Source organism: Papio anubis, chromosome 19 (assembly GCF_008728515.1).
Source record: "Papio anubis isolate 15944 chromosome 19, Panubis1.0, whole genome shotgun sequence".
In the NCBI taxonomy this organism is placed as follows: Eukaryota; Metazoa; Chordata; class Mammalia; order Primates; family Cercopithecidae; genus Papio; species Papio anubis.
The window spans coordinates 49,482,572-49,510,168 of NC_044994.1; the positions used below are offsets into that span (position 1 = coordinate 49,482,572).

The 27,597-nt window shown below is 36.8% G+C and overlaps 1 protein-coding gene across 5 annotated transcripts in view; it reads left to right on the forward strand.

Annotated features, from left to right (window-relative positions):
- Positions 1-27,597, forward strand: part of WDR7 (WD repeat domain 7) — a 405,254-nt gene that overhangs the window by 348,540 nt on the left and 29,117 nt on the right. Inside the window, exon 27 of one of the 5 annotated variants that reach the window (XM_009192787.4) lies at positions 17,269-17,852. The exons of the other annotated variants lie outside the window; for them this stretch is intronic. Coding sequence (XP_009191051.1) covers positions 17,269-17,451 — 183 coding nt within the window. The 3' untranslated portion in view covers positions 17,452-17,852. Of the gene's footprint in view, positions 1-17,268; positions 17,853-27,597 lie in introns of those variants that run through there. 5 annotated transcript variants of the gene reach the window in all.

A 27,597-nucleotide genomic window follows, 5' to 3' on the forward strand; every position in this document is an offset into this window, starting at 1 on the left:
GTTGCTTAAGTGTAGGATCATATAAAATGATGTATGTCTTAAACCATTTCCTTTTAAGTTTTATGAAGATAATCTTATTTCCCATCTCTTTTGTTGTGGGACCAAAGACTCTTATCTCCATTGTTGGTCCATTGGTTGTAGTTCTGAAACATTTTTCTTGCTAAGACATACCATTTTCTGTGTAGGTGGACTGACAAATTAAAGATACTTATGAAACATTCTCAGAGTATAATTCTAGATTTTTGTGTTTTTTCCAATCTTTTACGGTCATCTCACACCTAATTTCATGTGTGTACATGTTTTTTAAAAGCCCCCTTTCCACTCTTATTATATGAATTATATATCCTATGTAACCCGACTGCATTGCCAAGCACAACTAGCATTAGCTCGTCTTGTCTTATCCTTTCCTTTCCTTTTCCTTTTCCTTTTCCTTTCTTTGCTTTTCTTATCTCTTTTCTTTTTTTTTTAAATGGGAGTCTCACTTTGTTGCCCAAGCTGGAGTGCAGTGGCTGTTTACAGGCGTGATCATAGTGCCCTCCAGCCCTGAACTCCTGGACTCAAGTGATCCTCCCAAGTAGCTGGTACTACAGGTACACACTACTGTTACTCAGCTTTGGTTAACTCTAGGTTATAGAGCTTAACTAGTTACAGCAATAGTGACTGGGATTCTCAGAGAGCAGCCTCCCAACCACGGGCATTGCTCATGTGCTAGGCACCAGTTAGAATATTTGACAGATGGAATAAGAGTCTTGGTTAACCCCACTAGTCAGTAAAGTGAAAGTCAATTAAGAGAGATTGTGTTAACATACCTTCAACATATGATATAGAGAAGTGTTGACATGGCACTATGAAATGCAAAAGGGAATGACTACCTGGGTGGGCAGGGTATTTACAATCTGGCAGGAAAGACAAAGATAAAACAAATAAGTATAATAAAGCTTTTTGGTGCCACAGTAGAATGTGACAGTCCACAGAGGAGGACAGGCTGAATCTTGTGGAGGGGAGAAGAACATGAAAAGGTTGATTAGAAGGGTAATGTTTGGGCTGGGCGTGGTGGCTCATGCCTGTAATCCCAGCACTTTGGGAGACTAAGGCGGGTGGATCTCAGGGTCAGGAGTTCGAGACCACCATGGCTAACATGGTGAAACCCTGTCTCTACTAAAAATACAAAAATTAGCCAGGCATGGTGGCGGGCATCTAATCCCAGCTACTCGGGAGGCTGAGGCAGGAGAATCACTTGAACCCAGGAGGCAGAAGTTGCAGTGAGCCGAGATCACGCTACTGCACTCCAGCCTGGGCCACAGAGCAAGACTCCATCTCGGGGGGAGTGGGGGAAAGTGATATTTGAGTTGACCCCTGAGTAGGTGTTCTGTGGGCAGACATGGGAAAAGAAAACTTGTCAGGGAGAGGATGAAGCATCAACAGAAGCACAGAGAATCATTTAGCTGATGGTGCATTCCAGGGACTAAGGTTTTTGTTATGCCTGAAGCAAAGGTTGCAAAGGAATGTGAAAGTGTGATAGAGGAGGAGGCGGACAAGCCTAATGGTTAGGAGGGATGAGATTATGGAAAGCCTCCCCTGGACAGATTGCTTTATAGTCTGGAGTCTCATGAGTCAGCAGTGACAAACACCAATGCCTGCAGAGACGAAGAAGGTGGCATAAATTAATAAAAGATCAGCCCTCTTTGTTTTTATTTTTCCAGTTTTGATAGTACCATCCAAGAAATATTTTCCTTTTTAATTCTACCATCTGTAAAACAACAGGTAAAGCCTTGAACAAAAAGCCAACTGATATTCTGCTTCAGTATTGGAATTGAGAGGAGTGGAGACTGTGGCAAACCAGAGGGCACATGCTCTATGTAGAGGAATCAGATGTGCCTCAGATCCCATCACTTGGTGCCAGGTGAAAGTGTGGACCTAGTGTTGCCTGATCTTCAGAGTTTTCAAGATAAGCTGAAAATCTGGATTTTTATTTTAAAATCTCCCAATTTTTAATTGTTAGTGACTGATTTCAGAAGTTGAGTGCATAAATCAGTACTCTGCTGAATGCCTGGTGTTGCGCTCAGAGAAATCACTTGAAGACTTTGAAGCAGGGAAGCAACAAAATCAGATCTTCAATTTTGGAAGGTCGCTGTCCACACTGCTGAGGTTGAATTGAAGAAGGTTTGCTCCTGGAAGCTTTGGGAATGATGCCAGCACAGTCGGTCAGGGCTTGATTGACATCACTGGTGGCTGGGTGAAGAAAAGGAATAAGAATCATGACAAATAGCAAGCAGATTTTGATGAACCTTAAAATACAGCATGTTAAATATATACACTAAGTAAAAATAGAAATTGATACTATAATGCAGAAGCAAAAGCTTTTTTTTCTGAGAACAGTGAGAAAAAGGATGTGCTACAAACTGATGGGAAAGACAGACATGAGACAACGGGAAGATTTAGCTTAGGTATGGGCAGGAATTTTTAAAAGAAAAGAATTGTAGAATTGTTAGATTTAATAATTAGATATTTCATCTGCAAAGTAATAGCCACAAAAAGGCTGTAAATTAATTTATTATTTCATACAACAAAGCATCCAGAGGTAGGTAGTATGATGAGCAACTCAGTGGTATCCTCAGAAACCTTAGTCTATCAGGAAACTCTGTTTTGCTTATTCAGCATCCCAGCCTCTTTGGCAGGACTGCCTCAGGGTACAAGATGGCTGCCACTGAGCCAGCAACCTATGCAGAGGATACCATCCTGAGGCAGAAAGGAGAATTGTAAAACAAATACACCCTTTGAGAAAATCCCCTTCTCTTGTCTTGTTGACCAAAATCGTATCACTTACCCATTCAAAAACCTGTTGCTGGAATGAAAATGGAATTTTCGTGATTGACTGAGATTCATTCCTGAGAGAGGAGAGGGCCTCACCCTTCCCTGAGCACAAGGGAGGCAACCAACATTTGCCCTTCCAAGAAAACTTGCTGACATCTGCCCTGGAGTATTCTGAGACAAGTCAACAGGAACATAACAGTTGATGGCAGAGGCTTTGGAATAGATCTGGGTTTGGGTAGATGCCCTTTCGCTTACTGTCCTTGAGACCCAGAACAAGTGACTTGCTCTCTTTAAACCAGCTTCTTTGCCTGAATGATTTTAGGTCCTCTTGAAGATTAATCAAGCCAATGTATGTAAGATATTTAGATTCATGACTGGTATATTTTAACCACTCAATAAATCGTGATGGTGGGTTGATTAATAATCATCTTTAAAGGGCAGTGCAGTTAATTTGAAAGAGAATTTTTGCCTTGGTCTAAGAACAAACCTCTTGCCAATAGGAAATATGTTAAAATAACCCCATCTCTACTAAAAATACAAAAAATTAGCCGGATGTGGTGGCGGGCGCCTGTAGTCCCAGCTACTTGGGAGGCTGAGGCAGGAGAATGGCGTGAACCTGGGAGGCAGAGCTTGCAGTGAGCCGAGATCGCGCCACTGCACTCCAACCTGGATGACAGAGCGAGATGCCGTCTCAAAAAAATTAAAAAAGTAACTAGCCATTAATTGTAAAGTTACTTTAAAAGGTCTCAGCTGTCCCCTTTATTCCTACTGAAACTGTGAGCTGGGATGTTAAAGTGCAGGATAAGCCTTGGAAGATTCGGCTCTGATCCATTCTGACGTCCTGCACAGAGGCCAAGGCCCGCTTCCCCACGGCTTCATTGCACGGAGAGGAGAGGCTGGCCTTGCAAACCTTAGTGTCCCACATGCCTCCCAGCTCAGCTGATCTCTGTTCCTGCTTTAGAGTGAGCTGTTAAGCAGCTTGTAGACAAAGTAGGTGGTTGGAAATAATTTGCATTCATTGCTTTGAATGTTTAACTAGTTAAGAAATTCTGCTCCTCCTTTAAAGTATCATCTTAATCTAGAATATTCATTAATGCAGAGAAAGGTATTGAAAACGTAGTTTACTTTCAAAGGAATGACAAGAGCAAGAAAACATCTATATAATGGTCACCACACCAAGTAAAATGCTTCTATATCATACATACTGAGAGTAGCCTTTATAGTAGTAAGAAAGCCAGCTGCTTAAAGCCTCCTGAGTTTCTCTGGGTGAAAGTCCCAGCAATATGGCATTGTTACTATGTTGCTGTAATTTATGTAAATGTGTTGTCAGAGATGAATTAAAACTTATAGTTGTAAATCTACAAGGACACAGCCATAACTCACACAGATTTATTACTTGTAGACACGTATATCAAGCCTCTGGAATTACTGCCTCTACTGTAGACAGAGGTTAAAGAAGAAGGCAACAACTTACATGCCATTATACCTATACAGCAGTTTGTCATTCATTGGTAGTGGTATGAATACAAAATGCAGGCATGTGGACTGTCCTTCACCCAACACAGCCTAATCCACAAATGTCAGCAAGAATGCCTGCCTCAAAGAAAGAGAATCAAATGAGGAGTCCGAAAATTTACTTGTATACCCAGTTGCTGTTTGTTGTTTAAATTCTCTGAGCCCAAGTTTATTAGGTATAAGACAATTTTTTTAAAAACCTGTCAGTGCCCCGCAGTGTACTCTGCATGGCTTTGAGTGAGGTAACCATGCATGCATTCATTGATTTAAGAAACATTTGTTGAGTGCTACTATATATCAGACACAATACTGTTTTTTAGGCTAAAGGAAATGGTTTCATCCAACATCCTTATTTTTACAAAAAAAGAGAGAGAGAGATGAGAAAAGTGAGATGCCTTCTAGAAGTAGGTATGTGAAAGGGCTTTTGAAAATTATAAAGCCCATTCGAGGAGAAATAATCATTAATTGTAATACAAACTCAGTATCTCCTTTATATGATGATATATGTGTGTTTAGTTCTCCATGGATGTTTCCATTTGTCTAGGAGTTCCTTTTATATAAAATCACTGGGCATCGCCATTGAGCATTGTTCTTTCCAAACCAAGTGACATATCAGAATCATGTAGGAAGTTTCAAAATAAACTCCTCCTGCCTCAGACCTCCAGAGTTCTTTCATTCAGAATCTTTCAGGGACACAGGTATCTACATTTTCATACCATTCCCGTATGTAATTCTAAAGCAGGCTGGATTGGAAACTCTGAGTTTACGGAATAAAATAACATACTGTATGAGGAACAAATAATATGTGAATTAATATTTAAGTCCCCAAGGCCTATAAGATCAAATAATTTAAAAATAAGGAAAAGTCATTTACTTTAGATCTAGAATCATACAGGCTGAAATGGAACTTTAAGATGAGTGGAATTTGATTTTGTTATTATTATTGAAAAGGCAATGTAGCAACAGGATTAAAGAAAGGTTTAGAAGGGAAAAACCCGTGATATTCCCACAAACAATGATTTTGGGCTATATATAGGTTATTAATATGTGTAAGTATAGATATTTGCAGTCTATATACTACTATATTTGCTTTGAAATATTATCTGAAATCGTAACATTTTAGTTAATAAGGTTTTAGTTATTCCTTCTACCCAGAAATTTCTGTGACTGTCCTGAGCTGAGTTAGGGCTAGGATCCCTAGATTTTTGTGTTATGTTTGAGAATTTTCCTGTGATGTTATGCTAAACTACCCAGCCAGAATTTTAAGTCCCTACTGTTGAAGACACATAGAGCCTCCTTTTCTCTCGGCAGTGCCCTTTTTGATGTCTTTTCGGTTCTTCAAATTACAACAGGAGGGAGCCTCTATCTGATAAAATCACTAATAGAAAATGTGCTTAAGGAAGTCACCAATATCTTGTTAACCCTTTGTAGCTTTGCCCTGAACAGGGACGTTTTCTCCAACTACTCAGATCAACACAGAATTCAGGATGCCCCTATCTCTAGATCTCTCTCACAATTTGGTAGACTCTTTTCTTTTGCTGTAGCATCCATCAAATAATTTCTAAATGTAACAAATAGTAGTTACTGCCTACTAGCTACTAGGCTAGTTCTGCACACTATCGAAGTACTATATTTCTATTTAATTATTATGAGGAAACTAGTCTCCTCTATGGAGATAATTAGAAGAACACTTTTAGCTGCCTTACTTTCCCGAGTGGTAAATCCGGTGAAATTACCAAGATATTAGCCATTTCTATATTTTGGGAAAATACTGAGCATTTAGTTTGTTACTATATCCTTAATGATGTACTAAAGGAAACTATGCACCACGGTTTTCTGGTGGAGCAACCAGAGACACTTCCTTAACCAGCAGCCATAGCCTTTTTCTGCCAAAGCCACAGACCAGTCTGAGCTCTCCTCTAAGTGTCCTCCACCCACAATGGCCATTCCATGTGCTCCAGAGCCAAAGTAGGGACGCACGGTAGGCTCTGCCAGAGAGCTCTTTTCTGGCTTTAGGTCATGGTGAGACATAGAGGAGGTTCAGGTTGGTTCCTGGGTGCTTCCATTTTAGAGACTCAGAATGTTTGGGAATTCTGAGCTATCCTTTCCCTCAGCCATATTTTTAATGCAAAGGGGCTTCTTAGAACAGCCCCTGCAAAGGGACTGTTGATCCCCATCTACAAGCTATGGCTAGCACCCCCAGATTGCATCTGCATACCAGAAGCTCTGGCAGTGGTGTGGAGCCGTGTGTAGAAGCCTAAGACCTACAGAGTGTGATTTTACAAGGCTGAGTCAGTTCATCCACTCATTCATTTAACACATGTTAGTGAGTAGGCGTGTGTGCTGGGTTCTATGTCAGGCAGTAATGTAGAATGGTTAGCAAGACAGGTAGTGCTGACTAGCTCCATGATAGGCTAAAGAAGTTAAGCAAATAGTTACTCAATTAAACACATTATTACATTTTGCGATAAATACTATGAAGAAAAGTGTAAAGTGTGGCGAAGAAGCATAAAACAGGGAGAATTAAAAAGGATGATGTCCAACCTTTGTAAGAAAGTGACATTTAACTCAAAGCTATGTGTAATGAGTCAGGGTTACAGAGACATCAAGTGGATGACAGAGAAGAGCATGTGCAAAGGCCCTGAGGTAAGAAAGATCTTAGGGTCCTTGAACTGAATGGAGTGAATGGGAGGAAAGGGAACCTGACACAAGACAGATAGATGGGCCACACCCATCTCACCAGAGGCCCTCGCCAGTCAGGATGAGGAATTTTGATATTATCCTCAGTGCAGTGAGAAATCATGAAGGGTTCTGAGCAAGTGACATTATCTGATCTGCTCATTTGAAAAGATCATTTTCGCTGCTGTGTGGGGAATGGATTCAGCAAGACAAAAGTAAAATGGGGAGACTAGTTTCAGGCTATTCCAGAAGTACTCCAGGTTAGAGATGACAGTAGCCTAGACCGTTATGGAGACAGTGAAAATTGGGAGAGAGATGAACCAATTTAAGATAAAGTCTAAAGGTAAAATTGACTGAACTTGTGATGACTTTGGTATGGTTATTAAGAGAGAATGAAGTTTTGAGGATAATTCCCAGTTTTTGGCATGAGGAACTGAATAGATGGGAAACATTGGAAGAGGAGCAATTTGTGGAATAAAGAGTAGAAGAAAATTAATAGTTCAGTTTCTGATGTTAGCTCTGAGATACCTAACAAGTATTCAGCTATATACATGTGGAGATACCAAGTCTTTAGCTATATGCATGGCTCTGGAGCACAGGCATGTCTGTGGTCGACATAAAAATTTAGGTATCATCGGCTTGTTGATGTATTTAGAGCCATGGCAACAGATAAATGTAGAGTGAGAAGAAAATAGGGCTGGGACAAAGCCCGGAAAAACTTCAGTGTTTAGAGAGAAGATGGAGAGATGCATCTGGCAAAAGTGGGAGAATGGATGGTTTGAGGGCATGAGGAAAGTCAGAACATGGTGGTGCCACAGATACTCAAAGAGGAGTGTCTCCTGGAAAAAATGCTGCCAAAAGGCCAAGAAAGACAAAAATTATGAGAAGTCCATCAGATTTGGCAACAGAAGCTCACTGGTGACTTTACAAAAGCAAGCTCTGTGCAGTAGTGAGGTAAAGGCCTGGCAGCAGTGGACTAAGTGGGAAGGCAGGCCAGTTGAGACCCTCTTGGCTTGAAAAGTAAGAGGAGAGACAGAAGAGAGTTTTGCTTTTTAAGATGTCTGTTGTTACAGGTTCTGCAGGGTATTTCACTACTGCAGGAGAACAACTGACCCGTGGTTTACCAAGGTAAAACCCTGAGTGATAGGAAAGGGTTTAAAAACAGATGTGAAAGATATTATTTTGGATATGCCATGAAAAAAAAATACTCCTGCACATTGTATACTGATCAATGTTAACACTGTTATTCTGAACCATTTTAATATCAATTTAATGTTAACCCCCAAAATCCAAAGGGCACTAAGTCTGTGCTGATGAAAGTAATGAAGGGGGATCATTGAGACAAACCTGAAATCCTAGGTTTGTGCCAGAGGCCCATGTCTGACTTTAAAAGGGCCACTTGTCCAGGGATTTCAAAGACATGCATTACTTTAAAATTTGGTGGATTTCAAAGGCACCAGCTTCTGACTATTCTTAAAAGACATTGTGCTAACAGGATTAATGAGCATATCTGTTTTGCCAAGGACGGAACATTATTCGTTTCACAACAAAGGCTTTCTTTTCATATTAGCAAAGGTATCAGAATTGATCCCCACAATTGTTAGAGGCCTTTTCTTCATTTTGGGGGGGTGTAGAGTCAGTTTTGGAATTTTCATCAAGGAAAATTTTCATCAAGGAAATACAAGAAGGCTTATGAGCTTGAGCTATTTTCACATGGTTTAGGCACCTCACTGAAAGAAGGGCTTCTTTCTGAATTTTCACCTTTTTCCGTGAAGCAGATAGAGAGCTGTTTACCACAGCCTTTGTCTGGGTTTGGCATTGATTTTAAATCACCTGGATTGATCATGTGGTTATGGGACTTAAAAAAATCCCACCAAATACCAAAGCCTCTAAACACAATTAGAATTGAGGAGTTTTTAACCTGCTAGCATTATGTCCATAGGAGTACATTCTAAATTATTCTTAACTTCTGCTCATGTTAGGTGGAAATAAAGCACCATCGTAACATATAGTGTCTGAGGTTCAGCAAATGCTCTCCAAACACGTAGAAATGTTCCTAGTTTTCAAAATGAGGAAGCATCTAAAATCTACGTCTGTCTTGGAGTATTTCACTGCCTCGGCAGCTTCCTCAGCCAATAAGAGAAAAATATGCAAATCAACCAGCTGTCATATCACACACGCCTCAGCTGCAGGACAACAGCAGGACTTAGGCAAGCTGATCTCAACCAGATTTGACAAAGAGGTGGAAGGTCTAAAATTAAATAGGTCAACACAAATTCTCTAATAATAGGTAGATGTGAAGGGACAACAAGGGGTCCCAGAGGAGAACTGCTTTTTAAAGACTGCGTATACTCTTGCTTTTCATTTCAGACTTCTCATTGTTAGCAGCATTTCAGTCTGAACCGTCTTATTTGATAATGAAATGGTTCCTTTTTTTTACCAAATACCTTTAGATTGTTACTAAAAGTGGCGTTTTAGTGAAGTAAATATTTACAAGCTTCAAACTACTTTAAGAAGCCACCTTTCCTATTTTAAAGGCAGTAATTTGTCTGTGGCTTGCTATAGTACTTCAGTTTTGTTGTCATGGTGACTAGATAATCTAACTTTTCAAAAATGGAAACCTGCTTCTAACTATATTGCACCAACCTACCAGTCACAAATGTAGAGTCCAGAGTGGACAATTTATACTCAGTTTCTCTCCTAAAGTCTAGGTTTACTTTATAGACATCATATTTCAATAAACACACACACACACACACACACGCACAGAGAGAGAAATAAACTCCCTGTCAGTTTCCTAACAGTAAAACGTAACCATCAACAAAGAAATTATTTTTTGATTCATCTTCTTACCAGTCAAAAAATGTGTCCCCAGAATAAGTATAATTTTGAAGCATTCTTGTGGTAGCATCTTACTAAACAATATAGAACTGTTATCCTCAATAGCTGCAAATAATTGTCAGTGAAAAAAAGAAACAAGATAGTCTCTTATCACTAGAATAAACAAATAGCATTCCTTTAAAATACAATTAAAATGCTATAAAGGATTAGTGATTTGTTTCCTAAATTCTCTTACATACCATTTTATACAACTGCAGTTTTTTCTTTTTTAATCTTTTTTTAAATATTATAACAATAGGAACATATTACACTTCTTCCTATGATGTTTGAAGAATGTTTACAGTTATCACAGCCTTGAGGTAGGGCACGTTTTAATGCTTAAAGATATTATTTTATCTGTTTGAAAAAAAGAAATTTTAATTGTGAAAAATAAGAAATAAACCTTAAAAATGTTCAGTGTCCTATTTTCTTCCGGCACCTTTTCTTCATGTTTCAAGAAAGATGGCTTTACATAGGAACTTAGAAATAACACCTAATCATTAACAGAATGATGGATGTGATGAATCACCTTTTTCTTGAGAAATAATAAATCAACATATTCCTACCCATACATTTTTACTGAAATGTATGAAATATTAGCATCATATATTCAACAAGGTGTCAGTTACAAAAATTGCTGGCAAAATGTCCTGAGAACCAATAGAATACATTTAAATGTTATGTTCCTTTTTCGGAAACAAAGTTATTCAAATATAATTCACACTTTCTAAAATGTAGCATGGGTATAGTTCTTATTTACTATAAGTAAATGGTAAACATGAGCATGATCTGTTTGAGCACTGGCAGTACTAGACACCAAAGTTAGCAAAGTAAAATCTCCCAAGCTGGAATGTTTTACTCACAAAAAAATTTGGTTAAACTTTGATTTTAATATTATAAACTAGAATACTTCATAAGACCATGTTTGCCCTTTTTGTATTTAAGTCATTATGTCTTAATCACTATTTATGCAGCACTTTTTAAATGAAACCTTCCCCTGGGTTCATTTTTAGGCAGACTTTATATTGAATTGTGTTTGGATTTTTTGGAAACCTCTTTGAAGGATGAATTTGTGATTGCTAGTTGCACAACCAGTTTCCTTTATTTTCATTTTGGGGGTGTTTTCCTATAGCAGCCACAGTGTACTGTGGGAAGTGGAACAGGGCAGTGCCCTTCCCTGGCTGTATTGATTTGCCCTTCAGCTGTGTGCAATGCCGAGAGAACCTCGGGCCTTGTTGTTGATTATCTACACAATGTCTCTGGGAGCATTATTGACCCATTGCTGCTGACTGCCTGTGGCTCTTGATTTTTCACACCGTCTCCATGACACTCATAATAAAACATACTATCTTATTGCTACTCAGCTCTGGGAGCCAACTGATTCAGCCTTAGAACACCACAGTTTTTCTGGAGAACATTTATTGTATGTGGGGTAAAGTGTTGTAGCAGTTTTAGGATTCTGTCCTGTATGGTTTCAATAACTACTTCTATAGCAAGATTCCACACACTGTTAAATTTTTATTGTCTTAAAAAAGCCAATGCTAGCTTTGCATATATTGTCAACATGAAATTTAGCATGATTAATATAAATGTTATACTTTTAAAATAATGGGCTAAGGAAAAGAATATTTTGGATTAACATTAGGCTTGACATGTTGCTATAACATGTATTTTCAAAACTAAATTTTAAAATATATCACAAGGATTATGCTATGATTTGTTACTGTGCTATGTATTTGTTATAGTGAATGGGGAAAAGGTGGGGGATATTGAAGTTTCTGATTGTATTTGATTAGTATGTTTCTAATTTGCTATTCTCAAAATGTCTTCCAAGATACATTTTAACTTCTCTATATCAAGTACATGAAATCAAGTAAAATCTTTCCTCTTAGTTACCTTGAAAGATTTTTTTTAAATTGAAGCTTTAATCAGTGGAAAATGGGTCTCCTTGAGCATGTATTTTTGTTTTATATTGTTTTATGTTGGAGGTTTTATGTATTTTATTAATATATTATTTTTAAAAATTATTTCTGATATATTTACTAATCCACAATTAGCGTTAACAGGTATTGTACTCTAAGTGCTGATGGAAATTATAGCATGTCAAAAGGAGCTCAGAGATCCTAAGAAACAGGCTTTTTCTGTTGGTAGAATGAATAAATGTACATATTTCTTGAAGAGAGTTTAAATATTTTCATGTATATTAACTGCTATTACTATAGGAAAGGCAATATAGCTCAAAAAGGGGCAATTACTCTATATTTGTGTTGGACATTTTTATAGGAAAGATAGGTCACAAGTTAGGTTAATGTCATTGGTTGCTTTTTGCTGAAGTTGTTTAGAGCGTTTTCATTAGAACAAAATTTTCTTTAGCAAACCTACTTTAAATAAATTCAGTCTTTGGGAATTATAATAGAGCTAATTTCAGCTTCTTAGTGTGTGTATATATACATATATGTGTGTGTGTGTGTGTGTGTGTGTGTATATATTCAACTTCATGAATTCCCTGAACTAGAGTCTTTCCAAAACATCTACTGTAATACTGATAGCGATATGTTCAAGGATTAGTAGCTCGCCACTTTAATATGTTTAAAATTTTGATCATTTATATCAGTGAATTTTGCAATTTAAGAAAAGGATCTTGCTTTTAAACTGTCGTATTATCAAACTATCAACACTTTGACATTTTGAAATGATAATTCCTTTGTTCTGGCTTATGGATTTAGTTTTCATGTTTTATCATACTTTAGAAGATAGGTTTTATGTTTGAAGCATATATAGTTTTCTAAATGTATGCTTTTAAAAATGTCAAACCATTATAAAATAAGGATCTTTAAATTAAAGCTTTTGGAAGTATGGCTTCGGGGGGGGGGGTGGTATATAGTATAGCCTTAGTGGACTGCCTCTGTATGACAGATATGTACAGAACCCCAAACAACAAAGTTGTCCCTAATTTTAATCTAGCTGCTTCTCAGCTAATTTACTTTCAGTTTATGTCCATTTGATGTAAATAGAACCCAATGACGGGAAAAAAAAAAAAAAAAAAAGGAAAGGCATTCCACTTCTCATCTCTCCAAATTAGTGGTGTTCTATTGAATTAAAAAATTGAATCTCCTCTCATCATTTTTCATGCCAAATTCATGACATTTTAAGACACAGGATGAGAGCAGATGCCATTAAACCTCTCTAAGTCTCAAGCAGAGGCCTTTTTAAAATCAAGGTCCATAGGCTTAGGCAACAGTTCAGTAACCTTTGGGAAAACCACAGGGTGTGTTTTACCTATTGTTATGCAAACATTGTTCTTCCAGAGCTGACCTTTACTCACAGGGATTTAACAGCCATAGTAAGTCAGGTAAGTTTGAATTCTCTGTGTCTGAGTTGCGGATCAAGTTTACAATAACCATGTTCACAATTGTTTTGAGCCCTTCCACCTGATGGTTTTTGATAGCATGAGGTTTGTGTTCCACTTAAGCCTAAGTATTTCAGTATGTCTTTGGACATTTAGAACCGCTTGAAAGTGTACACAAGGCTTCCTCTAACTGAGACATAATCATCAGGTATTGCAAAGGTTAAGCCTTATCATCTGTACCAAAAAAAAAAAAAAAAAAGGTGAGGTTTCATCAAAAACTTCCATCCTCACAACCTTTCGACCACAATTTGATGATGATTATTGATTATCTTACAGCCTTTCACTCACGCTCTGCCACCGCGGCCAGCCCTGATATACAGATAGGGCTGCAGTCCAGCTAAAATAAGACTCCATCTTGATAATGGACTGAGATGAGATACTGTTATTTGATAAAGATAATTGATGTTTCACAGTGAATTGGAAAGCAGCTTCAAGTGCACCATATCTGGAGCTATATTCTGTCCACAAATACGGCAGTTGCTTATAGAACAAAAGAACTAAAGTTATGTATTTGCGCATAGCCTTTTAAAGCATTTTGGTGCTATGATTTTTTTTTTTCTTTTGTGCTTGATTATCTTAAGGTGTAATATAGAAAAAATTAGTAAAGAGTATATCACGTTATTTTTTGTCTCTGGTTTCAGGTTACTTTGTTAAAATTGTACATGGTGTGGGTGTTATTGATCAGCTCCCTTGCAGACTTAATACTTAAATCCTATGCTTGGATTATGATGAATCACTGTCATGCGTAAGCTGGGTATCTTAGGTCAAAGTTAAATTTCATGTTATCATTAATTTCTTGAACATTTTACATACTGTGTGAAAACACAATTTAAATTATTGATCGTAAATATCATGTCTCCTGGAAAATGTAATTCAAATAATCTGGGAATGCAGACTGGGTTTCTCCTCATTTATTATTAACAAATTTCTCTAAAAATAACATGTAACTCACTGTATGTGTTTGTTCATCACGCCTCCTTCAGCCACCAGATTTAAGTTGATTAAGGTATCATTCATCTTAGGTACTGTTCATCCGATTTCTTTTAGTCTTATCACCTTCGTAACCCCTAATTAAGCAATAAGGCTTGACAGGGAGTATGGTTATCATGAGATAATGACACCCCAAGTGTGTTGTGAGGCATAAGGTTCAGCTGAGTGCTTCTAAACCTCTAGGGGTGTGATTATCTCATGATAAACATACCACGTTGCTGCTCATTGAGATCATTGCTGCATGTACGCACCACTCCAGTTGAGGTAAAATTGACATTTCCTTGCCCACCTTCTCAGCCAATCCAAATTAGTGCTTTTATAAAATTGTTGGTTCAGGTCTCAGATTTATAAGCAAGCCAAAGTTTAAACCCATAAGCTTTTAGTTTATTGTTTAAGTGGTATCAGTTGAACATGCAAGTACATCTTTGAAAAAAATATAAATTTGTTTTTTAAAGGTAAGTTTCCTCAGAAGAAAGACCTCATGGAAGGCAAATGTGTGTGTGTGTGTGTGTGTGTGTGTGTATTTTTATATATATATATATATATAATCATCACAATTTTGCAGCAGTTAATAGACCCTACTCTAATAAAAAAAATTGGACATTCTTATAAATTCAGAAGAAGCATGGTTGTGCTTTAATGCAAATAAAGTTATTAAATAGTTGGAAGTTCTATAGGGAATATTAATTGGATGTTTGGTTTAGGAAATTCTTTTTAACTTATTTGCAGTTATCACAGTTAGTAATAGACCAAGGGAGAGGGGATGGAGAAAAGTGTTTGTTTTGTAGCCTTGTTTTTGTTCCGGTTTCTTGTGAATTGATCATATTTCAGGGAAGAATAATTTATATGTTTTTTATATTGGCTCTGATTTGGTATTTAACAGAAAAAACTGAATTATCTACAGTAATTTTGGTTTGACTATTAAAGGAGAAAAAGATGCCACCTTTTAGATATAACTCTCAGGAGTATATGTATTTTTTTTTTTTTTTTAAATGGTGAGAATACCATGGCTAATTTTATAATGTTTTCAGCATGAATTTAATGTGTCTTCTAAAGCAACATTATTCATTAGGACTTTCTGTGATGATAAAAATATTCTGTATCTGTACTGTCCGGTGTGATAGCCATTAGCCATACATAGCTAATAAGACTGAGGAATTGAGCTCTTTATTTTACTTAGGTAGCATATTCTAAAGAAAACCCTTGAAAGTTAATTTTTCTCGAGCTCCTCACAAAATTTCCAATAGATGAATTATCTTATGGCTTTTAAAAAATGATATTTTTTCCAAGTAATTAGTTTATTTGATGGTCTTTTTTATTTTTGGTGTTCAAATAAGAACCGGAAGAGTCTGTTCATTTTATGAAGATTTAAAATTCTTCTTAGTACAACTTCTACTCTAATTTGTATGCAGTTTTCAGAAGGTCTTGTCACATAGTTAGGCATTTAATGTATGATGAAACTATTAATCTACTTATGAAATTAAAATACTAACTTTCCTGGTGAAGTGAAAGACTTTTTTAGGAAGAATTTCTATCAACCAAAAATGCGAGGACTTTTGGTGCCTATTTATTAAATAACTTATGATACTTGATTTTACCTGTAATTTTATTTGTTTCAAAAGAGAGAAAGTATTTTTTTCTTAATAAGAATTAGAAGTTCCCAAGCTTACCTTTATTCCCGTAGGTAGACTTCCTACATTGCAAAGGTCCAGGATATTATTTAAACCTTGACTGCTCTCTTGATGGCACCCAGCCTTCATCACTTACGTGGCTTAGTTTGTTCATTCTTAAAACAGTCTTTGGATTTTAAACTAACGTATGTATCAAACCCAAGTCTATAGTAAGTGTCCGCTAAATGAGCAAACAGGACCATGTAAAACTAATATCTTTCTTTAAGTGGAAAGTAAACACTACTTAAAGCATAAGCTGACTCCTTACTATTCCTATTTTTTTTTTTATTAATTTTGGTTTTTAAAAAGATTAGGCCATCCTAAGCAGAAAACTATAAACAAAATTGCCGATATATAAAAGTATAGAATTTGGAATTAAATCCAGGAAACCAAAAGGCACAGAGCTGAAGACCCAAGAATTCTCCTTTCATTGTGTGAACTGCATTGCCATTCATGGCAGGTAAAACTGCCTGAAACAAAGATCTGAAGTCCTTAGGTGAATAGCAGTAGAAGCTGCTGCCAGTGTTGTCTAGCAGGAAAGGAACTTGGAGCAATCAGGGAATCGGAGGTGCTGTGGACCAGAAGCCCATTATCAGAGGAGCTGTGGATCAGAAGCCCATATGGAAATCCTTATGCTGTTCCAGATCCTAGTGAGAGCCACTTCACTCTACCTTTACATTTCATTTTAAACTTCTTTTTCACAATAGTAGGAAGTTACATTAAAAACAAACATCCTATAGATGAGAACATATGATTTCTAAGGTTTTCTTCCAAACAATATGAGAGGGGGAAAAAGAAGATGAACCTGGATGAAGCAAAATTATGTTAAAGCTGGGAAAAGGGTACATAGAGGTTCATTATAGGCACTATTCTATCTACTGTTGTACACTTGGAAAGTTTCCATGATGGAAATGGAAACTTTTTAAAAATGGATTTTAAAATGCAAATATCATAAAGGCTGAGTTGATGTAAATGTTTATATTACTAATAACACTTAGGAGGTAAGCTTTACTTATATATACCATGGTTATTCTATCTTACCCTCCTACCTATTGCTTCAGCTTTTTCTCACCAGGCTCTCCCCTGCAGCCTCTGTGCTCAGGCTACACCAGCTGAGTTTTTGTTGTTGTTATTTCAATTTCAGCTTTTCTGTCTCACCCCAGGACCTTTGCATATGTCATTTCCCCATTCCGGGTTTCTCTTCTTTCCTCACTTATTCCTCAACCCAACAACTACTTACTACCTCACTAGTATGCCAAATTGTATTGTTAGGTACTGGACTGATTCTCATTCCATTCAATTCCCATTCAGGTCGGGTTGCTCACCCCCTGTTCTCCTGTGATGAAAGTCAAGCCTTTCTCAGCTTTGGACACAACTTATGAAGATAGCACCACCTCTTACTTGCTACCATACACCTTCTCCTCATTTCTTAAATATTGGAGAAACTGGCCAAATGAGAGTTGGAGTAATCTTGAAGGAGGCAAGGGACCATGATAAACTAGAGATTGCCTAACCCTGCTAGGGGCGGAAAAGAACTCTAAAAATTTTAGACATTATGTGGAACAAACAAAACAGGTTTATGGACAACATTGAGCCTGTGGGCAGTCCATAGCTATGGATTTGGAAGCGTGAGAGATTATAGAGTAAGAAAGAAAAAGGAATCTTTGTTGAACTCTCCATAACTGATACCTTTATTTGAAATGTGGCTTATTGGCAACAGCCCAAGATATTATTTAAATTGTGAATCTAATACCCTGCTTTAAAGTGTGATCCCAGCGATCTCTAAGAACCAACTGTTAATGGAGAGAGATGATTTGTATCCTTCAGTTCAGTTTCTCATTATGAGTTCATGTGTAATTTAATAAAATGTTCAGACTATTCATGCCTTTCAAAATATATTATTTTTGTTACAAATGTATTTTGCCTGATTTTTAATATTCTCCATTTCTTCTTCTAATTAATCATATTAATCAATTAAAATAGAAAATGAGTCCTGCTCAGTGTAAAGTAACCTCAAGCCCATGCTGTTTAATTTTATAAGGTACTCATAATGAAAAAGAATAATTCAGCTAATCAAATAACAACTTCCTTTTTCCTTACCTATCTTAAGACAGCTGGTCACTCTCTCTTGGTGGCACCCAGCCTTTATCACTTACATGGCTTAAGTTTGTTCATTCTTAAAACAGTCTTTGGATTTTAAACTAAAATACCTTCAGCCTATGAATCTGTTCCAGCTAGACATATCAGTAGCAAAATGCATTAATATGAATGCTTTAGAGCTGGAAAGTTGAGACTGCCTGCCTTCTTTATGTAACTAGTGATAGGACAGAGCAACTTGGCACTGTGTGCGTTTAAATGTCTATAGGAAGAAACTATGGAATATCTTTATGATGATGAAATTATCTATGTGGAATGTTTCTTAACAAACTTGGTTATCTCAAAAATGATAGGACCAGTATCAAGGCAAATATGGGATTGTGTAGAGCCTTTGCATACAGAGATTGTTCCCGAAGGAGTGAGCTTTCTATTTTTTTCCCCTTTTTTGTTTTTAAATTATACTTTAAGTTCTAGGGTACATGTACACAATGTGCAGGTTTGTTACATATGTATACATGTGCCATGTTGGTGTGCTGCACCCATTAACTCATCATTTACATTAGGTATATCTCCTAATGCTGTCCCTCCCCTATCCCCCCACCCCACAACAAGCCCGCTGTGTGATGTTCCCCTTCCTGTGTCCAAGTGATCTCATTGTTCAATTCCCACCTATGAGTGAGAACATGCGGTGTTTGGTTTTTTGTCCTTGCGATAGTTTGCTGAGAATGATGGTTTCCAGCTGCATCCATGTCCCTACAGAGGACATGAACTCATTCTTTTTTATGGCTGCATAGTATTCCATGATGTATATGTACCACATTTTCTTAATCCAGTCTATCATTGATGGACATTTGGGTTGGTTCCAAGTCTTTGCTATTGTGAATAGTGCCACAATAAACATACATATGCATGTGTCTTTATAGCAGCAGGATTTATAATCCTTTGGGTATATACCCAGTAATGGGATGGCTGGGTCAAATAGTATTTCTAGTTCTAGACCCTTGAGGAATCGCCACACTGTCTTCCACAATGGTTGAACTAGTTTACAGTCCCACCAACACTGTAAAAGTGTTCCTATTTCTCCACATCCTCTCCAGCACCTGTTGTTTCCTGACTTTTCTAACTGGTGTGAGATGGTATCTCATTGTGGTTTTGATTTGCATTTTTCTGATGGCCAATGATGAGCATTTTTTCATGTGTCTGTTGGCTGCATAAATATCTTCTTTTGAGAAGTGTCTGTTCATATCCTTCGCCCACTTTTTGATGGAGTTTGTTTTTTTCTTGTAAATTTGTTTGAGTTCTTTGTAGATTCTGGATATTAGCCCTTTGTCAGATGAGTAGATTGCAAAAATTTTCTCCCTTTCTGTAAGTTGCCTGTTCACTCTGATGGTAGTTTCTTTTGCTGTGCAGAAGCTCTTTAGTTTAATTAGATCCCATTGGTCAATTTTGGCTTTTGTTGCCATTGCTTTTGGTGTTTTAGACATGAAGTCCTTGCCCGTGCCTATGTCCTGAATGGTATTGCCTAGGTTTTCTTCTAGGGTTTTTATGGTTTTAGGTCTAACATTTAAGTCTTAGTCCATCTTGAATTAATTTTTGTACAAGGAGTAAGAAAGGATCCAGTTTCAGCTTTCTACATATGGCTAGCCAGTTTTCCCAGCACCATTTATTAAATAGGAAATCCTTTCCCCGAACTTTCTTAAGCTAATTTTAAGATTAATATTAAACCTTGAATTTTGGCCAAAAGTAGGAATTAATATATTTCTAGCAAAACTCTGAAAAGGTCTACGTCTTAATTAGGAGTATGAATTGGAAGTTAAGATTAGGGCCACACAAAACATATAACAGTAATGGAGAACTATTCCAGGTGAAAGGTAGTATTTATTTTGTAAAACGATGTAATGCAAACCTAGTCAAATGAAGGTATGATGAACCAGACATTTTCTGGCACATTGTCTTCCCAAGTTTTGTCCTGCGACTTCTCTAAACCAATCCAATCAATTCCCAAATATTTCACTGGACTAAAAGTTCAGGGACAGGATAGTTAAAAGAGCCAACAGCATGCATTTGGTAAGATTCTCATGAAGAGACATATCCCAAGTCTGGATAGTTGTTTGTCTTCATTTGGGGCTTGAATGAGAGCAGTAGGTAAACCATACTGATGTTTTGATAGATACAATCCTTGCTGATTCAAACTGCAAGCTGACTCACTACTGTAATAACCTAACATTTTCTGAAATTCTGTACCTCCCAACTCAAACCCAAAGCTGTATTGCTGGTAGTTGACTATACATTATATCTGTTTTTACATATGTGACAAATAGGTTAGATGAAATAGAGTAATTTGAGGGAAGAAACGAGGTACTTAGTAGAGGAATAAATTGATCTCCTTAGAAGGAAAGTTTAAAAGCTGGTTATTTTGGAAATACTCAGATTGTTTAAATATGCATCTATGAACTTAAATTCTTATAGCAAGAATTTGGAATTGAGAAAGTAATTTTTCTTGAGTTTCTACCTAATACTTAGCTCTTATCAAAAAACAATTTGGCATATGAATGCCAAAGTTGACATAGTAATCAATTTAATTTTTTTCTTTTATTTTCTTTTGGAATGATGCCATCTGCTATAATGAGATGAGGCTGCCTGGAAAAATTGTAAAGTTGCTGACCACTCTTGAAGCCACATCATCCAGTACTGTGATTTTAAATTTTTATTATCGTAAAAAGTGTGACGTCGTGTCTAGGATAAAGGCTCTTAAAAAATTGAATTTGTATCAAAAGAAATGCAGAAATGTATCTAATTTCCCTCCATCTCCCAGGATAGGCCTTTTCAGCTTTTAACTCTGTAAATGCTCCGTTTTAAGTGTGTTAGCAAAGCATTTTTGTTCAGGCTGTCAAAAGGAGCTTTTGTCTAGGGAAGATGGTGGGATGTGGGAGGGAGATGGGTGTGTGTTTTTCCTGTTCATCCAAATGTATAGGAAACCCCTTCACCGGAATGGTATTTTCCTGTAAAGTGATCAGTCATCTCAGAGGATAATCTTCAGATTACTGGATACATATTTGGCAGAAATCAAACAGATAAATTGTTGCCAGTCAATTGTAGGCAGGTGCCTGGGGAGACAGAGTGTTCCTCACTACTATACCACTTATTTTACATTGTTGTTGATGTAAATGGAACAAGTATCATCGCTCATCCATTACTCTTTATTTTTTTCATCCATTACATTTTTTTTTTTCTCTTGAGACAGGGTGTCACTGTGTCACCCAGGCTAGAGGGCAGTGGCACCATCTTGGCTCATTGCAGCCTCGACCTCCTGGGCTCAAGCAGTCCTCTCACCTCAGCCCCACAAGTAGCTGGGACTACAGGCATACGCCACCACGCCTGGCTAATTTTTATGTATTCTTTCTGTAGAAATGGGGTTTCTCCATGTTGGCCAGGCTAGTCTCAAACTCCTGAACTGAAGTGATTTGCCTGCCTCAGCCTCCCAAAGTGCTAGGATTACAGGCTTGAGCCACTGCACCAGCCCATTCATTACTATTTAAAGGGGCATTTTCACTGTATTCTGTGTGTGTTATGTATGTTCTGTTGAAGTACATGAAAATCCTTGGAAACACATGAGTTTTGTTATGCTTGTGGCATTTCTGAGTTACTCGTTCAATGATTCTGTTAAATTTTTACCATTAAATGTGCTTTCTCATCTTTTTAAGAAAAAGAGTTTGTTCATATAAGTTCTGGGAATTTTTTCTTTTTATGCGTTTTCTCTCCTAAAGTTTTCCCTGAATAATTTAATTTCAAACTCTTATGATGTTGGCTGAATATGTTTACTTTTGCAAGAGCATAATTGAATAGGTTCTGTGCTTCTAAAATAAGTAGCAAGATTTTCAGCATCCTATGTTGGTAAACTATCTATCCATGAACTATACCCTGTTGTGATCATTATGGGAAAAAAAAATTCAATTGCATGCTACTCTAGCACACATTCAGTCTTTCAAACCCTCTAATAGCATAGCTTCTTTTCGTTCTAGCATCCAGAGTTCTAGGCTTCAAGATTTTAACAGAGAATTTTACAAACTCACCAGAGGCTAGACAGTGTTAAATTTCTAATAATTTATTAATTCTTTCAGCAAATATTTCAGGAACCAGTGGTGTATTTCTCACGTGAATTTAATTATCAAATTTAGAATTTAAGTTGCTAAAACAATTTAGTTTTTTTAGTTGCTCATCATATTTGTTGTGTTGAAATAATTTAAGCTAGAATATGGGAGGAAAAAAACTTCCTTTTGAAACTCAGACTTCTATGTTTTCTGAGCCTGGTATAAAGCTAAGGATATTAAATTCTGAAAGGGGTTACTGGTGTGCTTAGTAACTGCCTATAGTTATAGGATAAATTAAGATAGAGGAGGACACTGAGAAACCTTTTGGTAAAATCCTTCCCATTTCCTCAGAAACACACATTTTACCTGAATTCATAGGATGGGTTCCTCTTCAAAATGGTTATTCCCTGATATTCTATGGCAGAAACAAGTTTTTAAGGGTGTGAAATATGTGGTTTCATTTAAGCATGGTATAAATGATTATAGAATGTGTAGCATCTATTAGGGTTGGGGAAGGATCTGATTGATAGTCAGAATTGCATACTACTGAAAGTAGATCTACGTGTACTAAGAAGTATGTTCCATACATCACTCATTCTATATGCAATAAACACTGCTGGGTTTATTTGACATCACAGTTTTTTTCTAAGTCATGTTCATGATTGCCTATTTCTGAACTTTTCCTAGTTCTTCCCAAATTCATAGATTTGCTTTTCTTTCATCCTCTACCTCCAGTCATTCATCCGAAATTTCTAAAATTTAGTCTTTTATACCACAAAATGTTACAAAGTTCTTTTCACTTGAGATTTCACGAGAACTACTAGGACCCACAGGGATCCTCCCAGTTTCTGACATTCCTCCGACTTTTGCCTCCTGTCTGTGTGTACTACATCCCCAGATTGAGTCCCAGCGTCAGCTCTCTGTGCTTGGTGTGATGTGTGCATGTCTGTGGGTTCCTTCCCCAAGGCATTGTCATGGAGATAGAATTGGGTCTGCAGGTGAAGAGCTATTTTGTCCATTGTGCTATACATATAGAAGCTGGGCTCCACAGAGCGGGTGGTTGGAATTAATGCACATTTGGTAGCTGGGCCACTTGCTGTTTTTGAGGCTTAATGATTCCAAAACACAGAATAGAGCAATAATTTGAGATCTGCCAAAGGGATATGAGCATCAGCATGTCCCACTTTTTAAAGTGACTTTAGAAGTATTTAATGAAGGGCTGACTGTGATCTCTTCTTACCCTGATTAATTTACACATGCATTAAAAATTTCCTGTAATATAAATTGATTGAGAATCTCTTTCTGCTCCTAAATTGGTCATCAAGCATCTACTGTCTGCCTGAGAGCTATCGCTGTTTCTTTTTTTCTTCTTTCTTTTTTAGGTGAACCTAATTAAAAGGAAAGATTAGATTCTATATAAAGCATGCTCTTTTGTGCATATAATTATAGAGAGAAGAAATAAGGGATTCATCTCATAGATTCTGGGACTTTTGCATAGTTCATACATCATAGAAAGCATTTAGAAATTACATTTTCAGAAAGATAAAACAGTATTACGACCAAATTTATCAGAGAGATTACATTTCTTAATTTGGAAATGTAAAATTTTTAGTAGTTTTGAAAAATGGTTGCAACCAAAAATTATCAGCTAGGATAGAAATAAAATTAGCCTACTAGTAGATTAGGAGATCGTGTAGAATTAGATGATGTACAGTAAAAATTTTGTTTTCCTTTCACCTTTGAGGCAGTTGGTCTAATAGAACCCTCAGTAGAATTAGAAGTGCCCAGAATTATTCGGAAGCGGGCAGGGGAGGGTGCCTCATTACTTCCTTCAGCTTTCAATCAGTACAAAATGGGGCTTAAAATCAGGCTTTCAGAAGACAGCAGGATGTTCCATATCTACCTATCTACAAATATTTCTCATTATTTTTAGCCTGTAATGGTCATATAGCACTTAAACTTATTTTTAAATGCTTCTCTAATGTTTCACTTAAGTAGAAAAAAGCACGTGATATTCTATAAAATTTACCTGCAAATATACTAAAAAGAAGAAAAAAAACTGAATCTTTTCTAAGCTTAATACAAAAGGAGTAACAAAGAATAACATTTCTTAACCAGAAACAGCATCATATGAGTTTACTGTTAGTGAAAATTACAGAATTTAAGTACTTAATTTTCTGAGCATCTTGTAAGGGAGTATAACTTGCACTGAGACCTTAAAAAAATCAAATTTAAAGCAAACCTGGATAAACAATGAATTGTTCAGAGGAAAGGAAGCAATTACTTTTCAGAAACAACATATATCCTTCTCCGTGCTCCCTGGCAGAGCGTTTTCAACTGTGATTTGATCAATAATCTCACAGTAGTGGCAGATATAGAAAAAGAATAAATGTTTATCACACTTGTAAACATCTCAGGCAAAGCCAAAGTGTTTGCTGAGAAGACAACATTCATTCTTGAATTTCCCCATGGGTCAGATCTGGGGGGCATTTACTATTTGACTTGTAAGGTTGGGTATTAATGACTCAAACCAGAAGTTAATGCATTATTGTAAATATATGTGGGTGGGTTGTTTCCAGACAAAGTGAAATACAGAGTTGTGCTGAATTACCCAAAGGGTGCTTATCTCTATTTGGATAGATAACAAAGACCTTGTCAACCAAAGGAGGTAGGGAAAAGTTGTTTATTTAGGGCTTCTTAAAAACAAACAGATATAACCTACAGCTGTTTTTAAAGCCTTTGAAAATTATTCACTCCTTGTAAAAAATATGTTTTAATTCATCTTGGGTTTTTTTTTTTTTTTTTGGCAGGGGGCACTTGGATTGATCTCTAGATTCCATATTTTTCAGAAGAAAGATGAATAAATTACTTAGAGTATAAACAGATGAGCAAATAGCTGCCTATAATAGTGGGATGTAAAATGTATATCGCAAGAGCTAAAAGTGTTGGAGAAGGTAATCAGCCTTTCTCCTTTGCAGTTTTTTAAATTCAATATGTCCCCTGATTAAATCATAAATGTATATGTGTCTGTGTTATGAAACTTTCCTTCCTCCTGGATCTGATAGTAGTTAAGCCATTTTTCTTGATCATCTTTCCAGGAAGGATGAGGAGCAGCGGGGAAGCCACACTTCTTATCATGTATGGCTTTCTTTATGTTCTGTGCAAAACAAAGCAAAAGAGTGAAGACAAATCAGGTGTACATTTGGACATCATGGGGCTTCTAAAACCTGGGAGGAGAGTGCTAAGGTCATTTTTCAAAAGTTTGATATCAAAAAGCCCCAAGGTATAAGCAGTGAAGACTTCGGTATCCGTAATTTTTGTGCCTGTGTTACTCTCTCAGACCCATGAGAGACTGGATTTAAACTTCAGGTCTCTTGGGAGCCGTGCTCGTTCCCCAGGATTCTCACTGGGCATCAAAGCAGCAAAGGTCAACTGCTGCTATCTCTCTGCACATATATTTGACTCTGCAATTGTAGGCATAACGCAGGTTTGTTATGGGTTCTATTTGATAACATTGGGCCAAAGTAGACCTTCCTAAAACGTGGGAGTCGGGGCATACTTTGGGACATAATAATCTGCAGGGAAAGAGTTAAACTCTATCAGCAGACTTGAAAACATTGGTCTTCGTAGCTTTGAATTAATCGTTTAATTTCTGTACTTCTTTACTCTGCTGTTTGCTTTTATAGCACATCCCACATAGAATTCTATTAAGGAATATGAGCTGAAGTTAGAACGTCCACTTCAATGAGTTCACCATCAAATGATGCAATAACTGTTGAAATCTTTGTAAAATGTCATTATACAAAAGCAGGTCACTAAAAATTAAATTTACTAAATTGTGTCCATAGAATGTCATCTTTCTTACCCAAGGAATAGTCTTTTTTTTGTGGGTCTGAATGTGATTTAAATGGCCATTTATATAAGAGAAATAAGTGATTATTCTACTTATAAAATGAGAGCATATCTTTTGAAAATTTAAAAATACTGAATACTTGAGAAGTGGCAGGCCTTATTCTTGATTGTCCCAAGTTCTTGATGGTACATCATAGCACTTAATAACTGAAGAAAACAAGCTTTTAGCAACAGTTTTTCCAGCTGCTAGTATGAATAATGTGTCATATAGAAGGTATTATCTCCAGTTTCCAATGTCTGGGGATGTCCTGCAGGAAGAAGTCAGAGTTATGAAAATATTTATAGAATCTTATATTAGCAAATATAGCATGAAGAAGTTTACAGAGACTGTCAGTGAAATGAAATCCTCACAGTATAACCTTTTAGTTTGATGTGAGACTACATGGCAAACAATAACAGAGTTCTAAGTCTTTTCATATTCTACAAAATCCATCTGGTTTCTCTGTACTGTGTGCGTTCGAAGAAGCCTGGTGAAGAATTTAGGGTTTGGGGGAATGTTTTTGAATACAGAAATATCGAAAAGTTAAATTTGTTAGATGGGTGGAGATATTAGAAATAAATATTTTAGGAATAAGTAAATATTAGGAAATAGATATGAAATAGTGATAATGGTTTATGTATTAAACTTCAGTTGGGCAGAAAGAGAAGTCCATAGAATGCTTTTAAATCACTTATTCTGAGGTGACTAAAATAATAGGAAAGAGAAGTAAAAAATTATTTTTAATCTTTCTCCATGGTGTCAGCCCCTATATTAGTCTGGGCTATCTAAGTCCTTGAAAAATCTCTAGAAAAAAAAGGTGGTGGGCACTTATCAAGGAAGGGTGTTCTTTGTGTTGACAGCTGAGAGAAGGTGGAGATATATTACAGCAGAGAAAGCAATTAAGGAAAAATAACAAAAACTAATGAGAATTGAATGCTCTTACACTATCATCTTATACAATAAATCCAACAATACCAAGGAGACAGGAGGAAGGATGGCGAGAAAAGTAGAAAACTGCAGAGAACCTTGTAGCTGGGGCAGAAATAGGACTGCTAGAAAACCCCCCTAGAGAACGGACCACCCCATGACCTTGTCAAGACAGTTCTCTGAACAGAAGGGATCTCCCATCTTTTGGCCACCATGAGCTTCTCCTGTCAACAAAATTCCCTCTACTTCAGTTGCATTTGAGGCAGAATTCCCTGTGACAAATTCGTATCCTCTGGACCTGGAACAGAGCTGCACCTGGCCAGCATACCACAATTTCCTCACCTGGGAGCAGACTGGACATGAAGAATTGGAAGTATCCAAATATTTTTAGTCGTAGAATAAGAGCTCTAGTATGGAAACATTCAGGGAGAATGTCGATAAACTAAAATCCTGACAGTATAATCCTTTCCTTTACGAAGTAGTTTAAAAGAGATTTGTTAGTATTTGTATTTAATTAACTAAAATCACATTTATACTTTTAAAAGCCTGTTATAAACCAGAATTAATTCAGTGGCCAAGAAGAAGAGAAGGCTTAATGAGTCGTACTCTTGCTGATTTCCACTGATCTTGTAT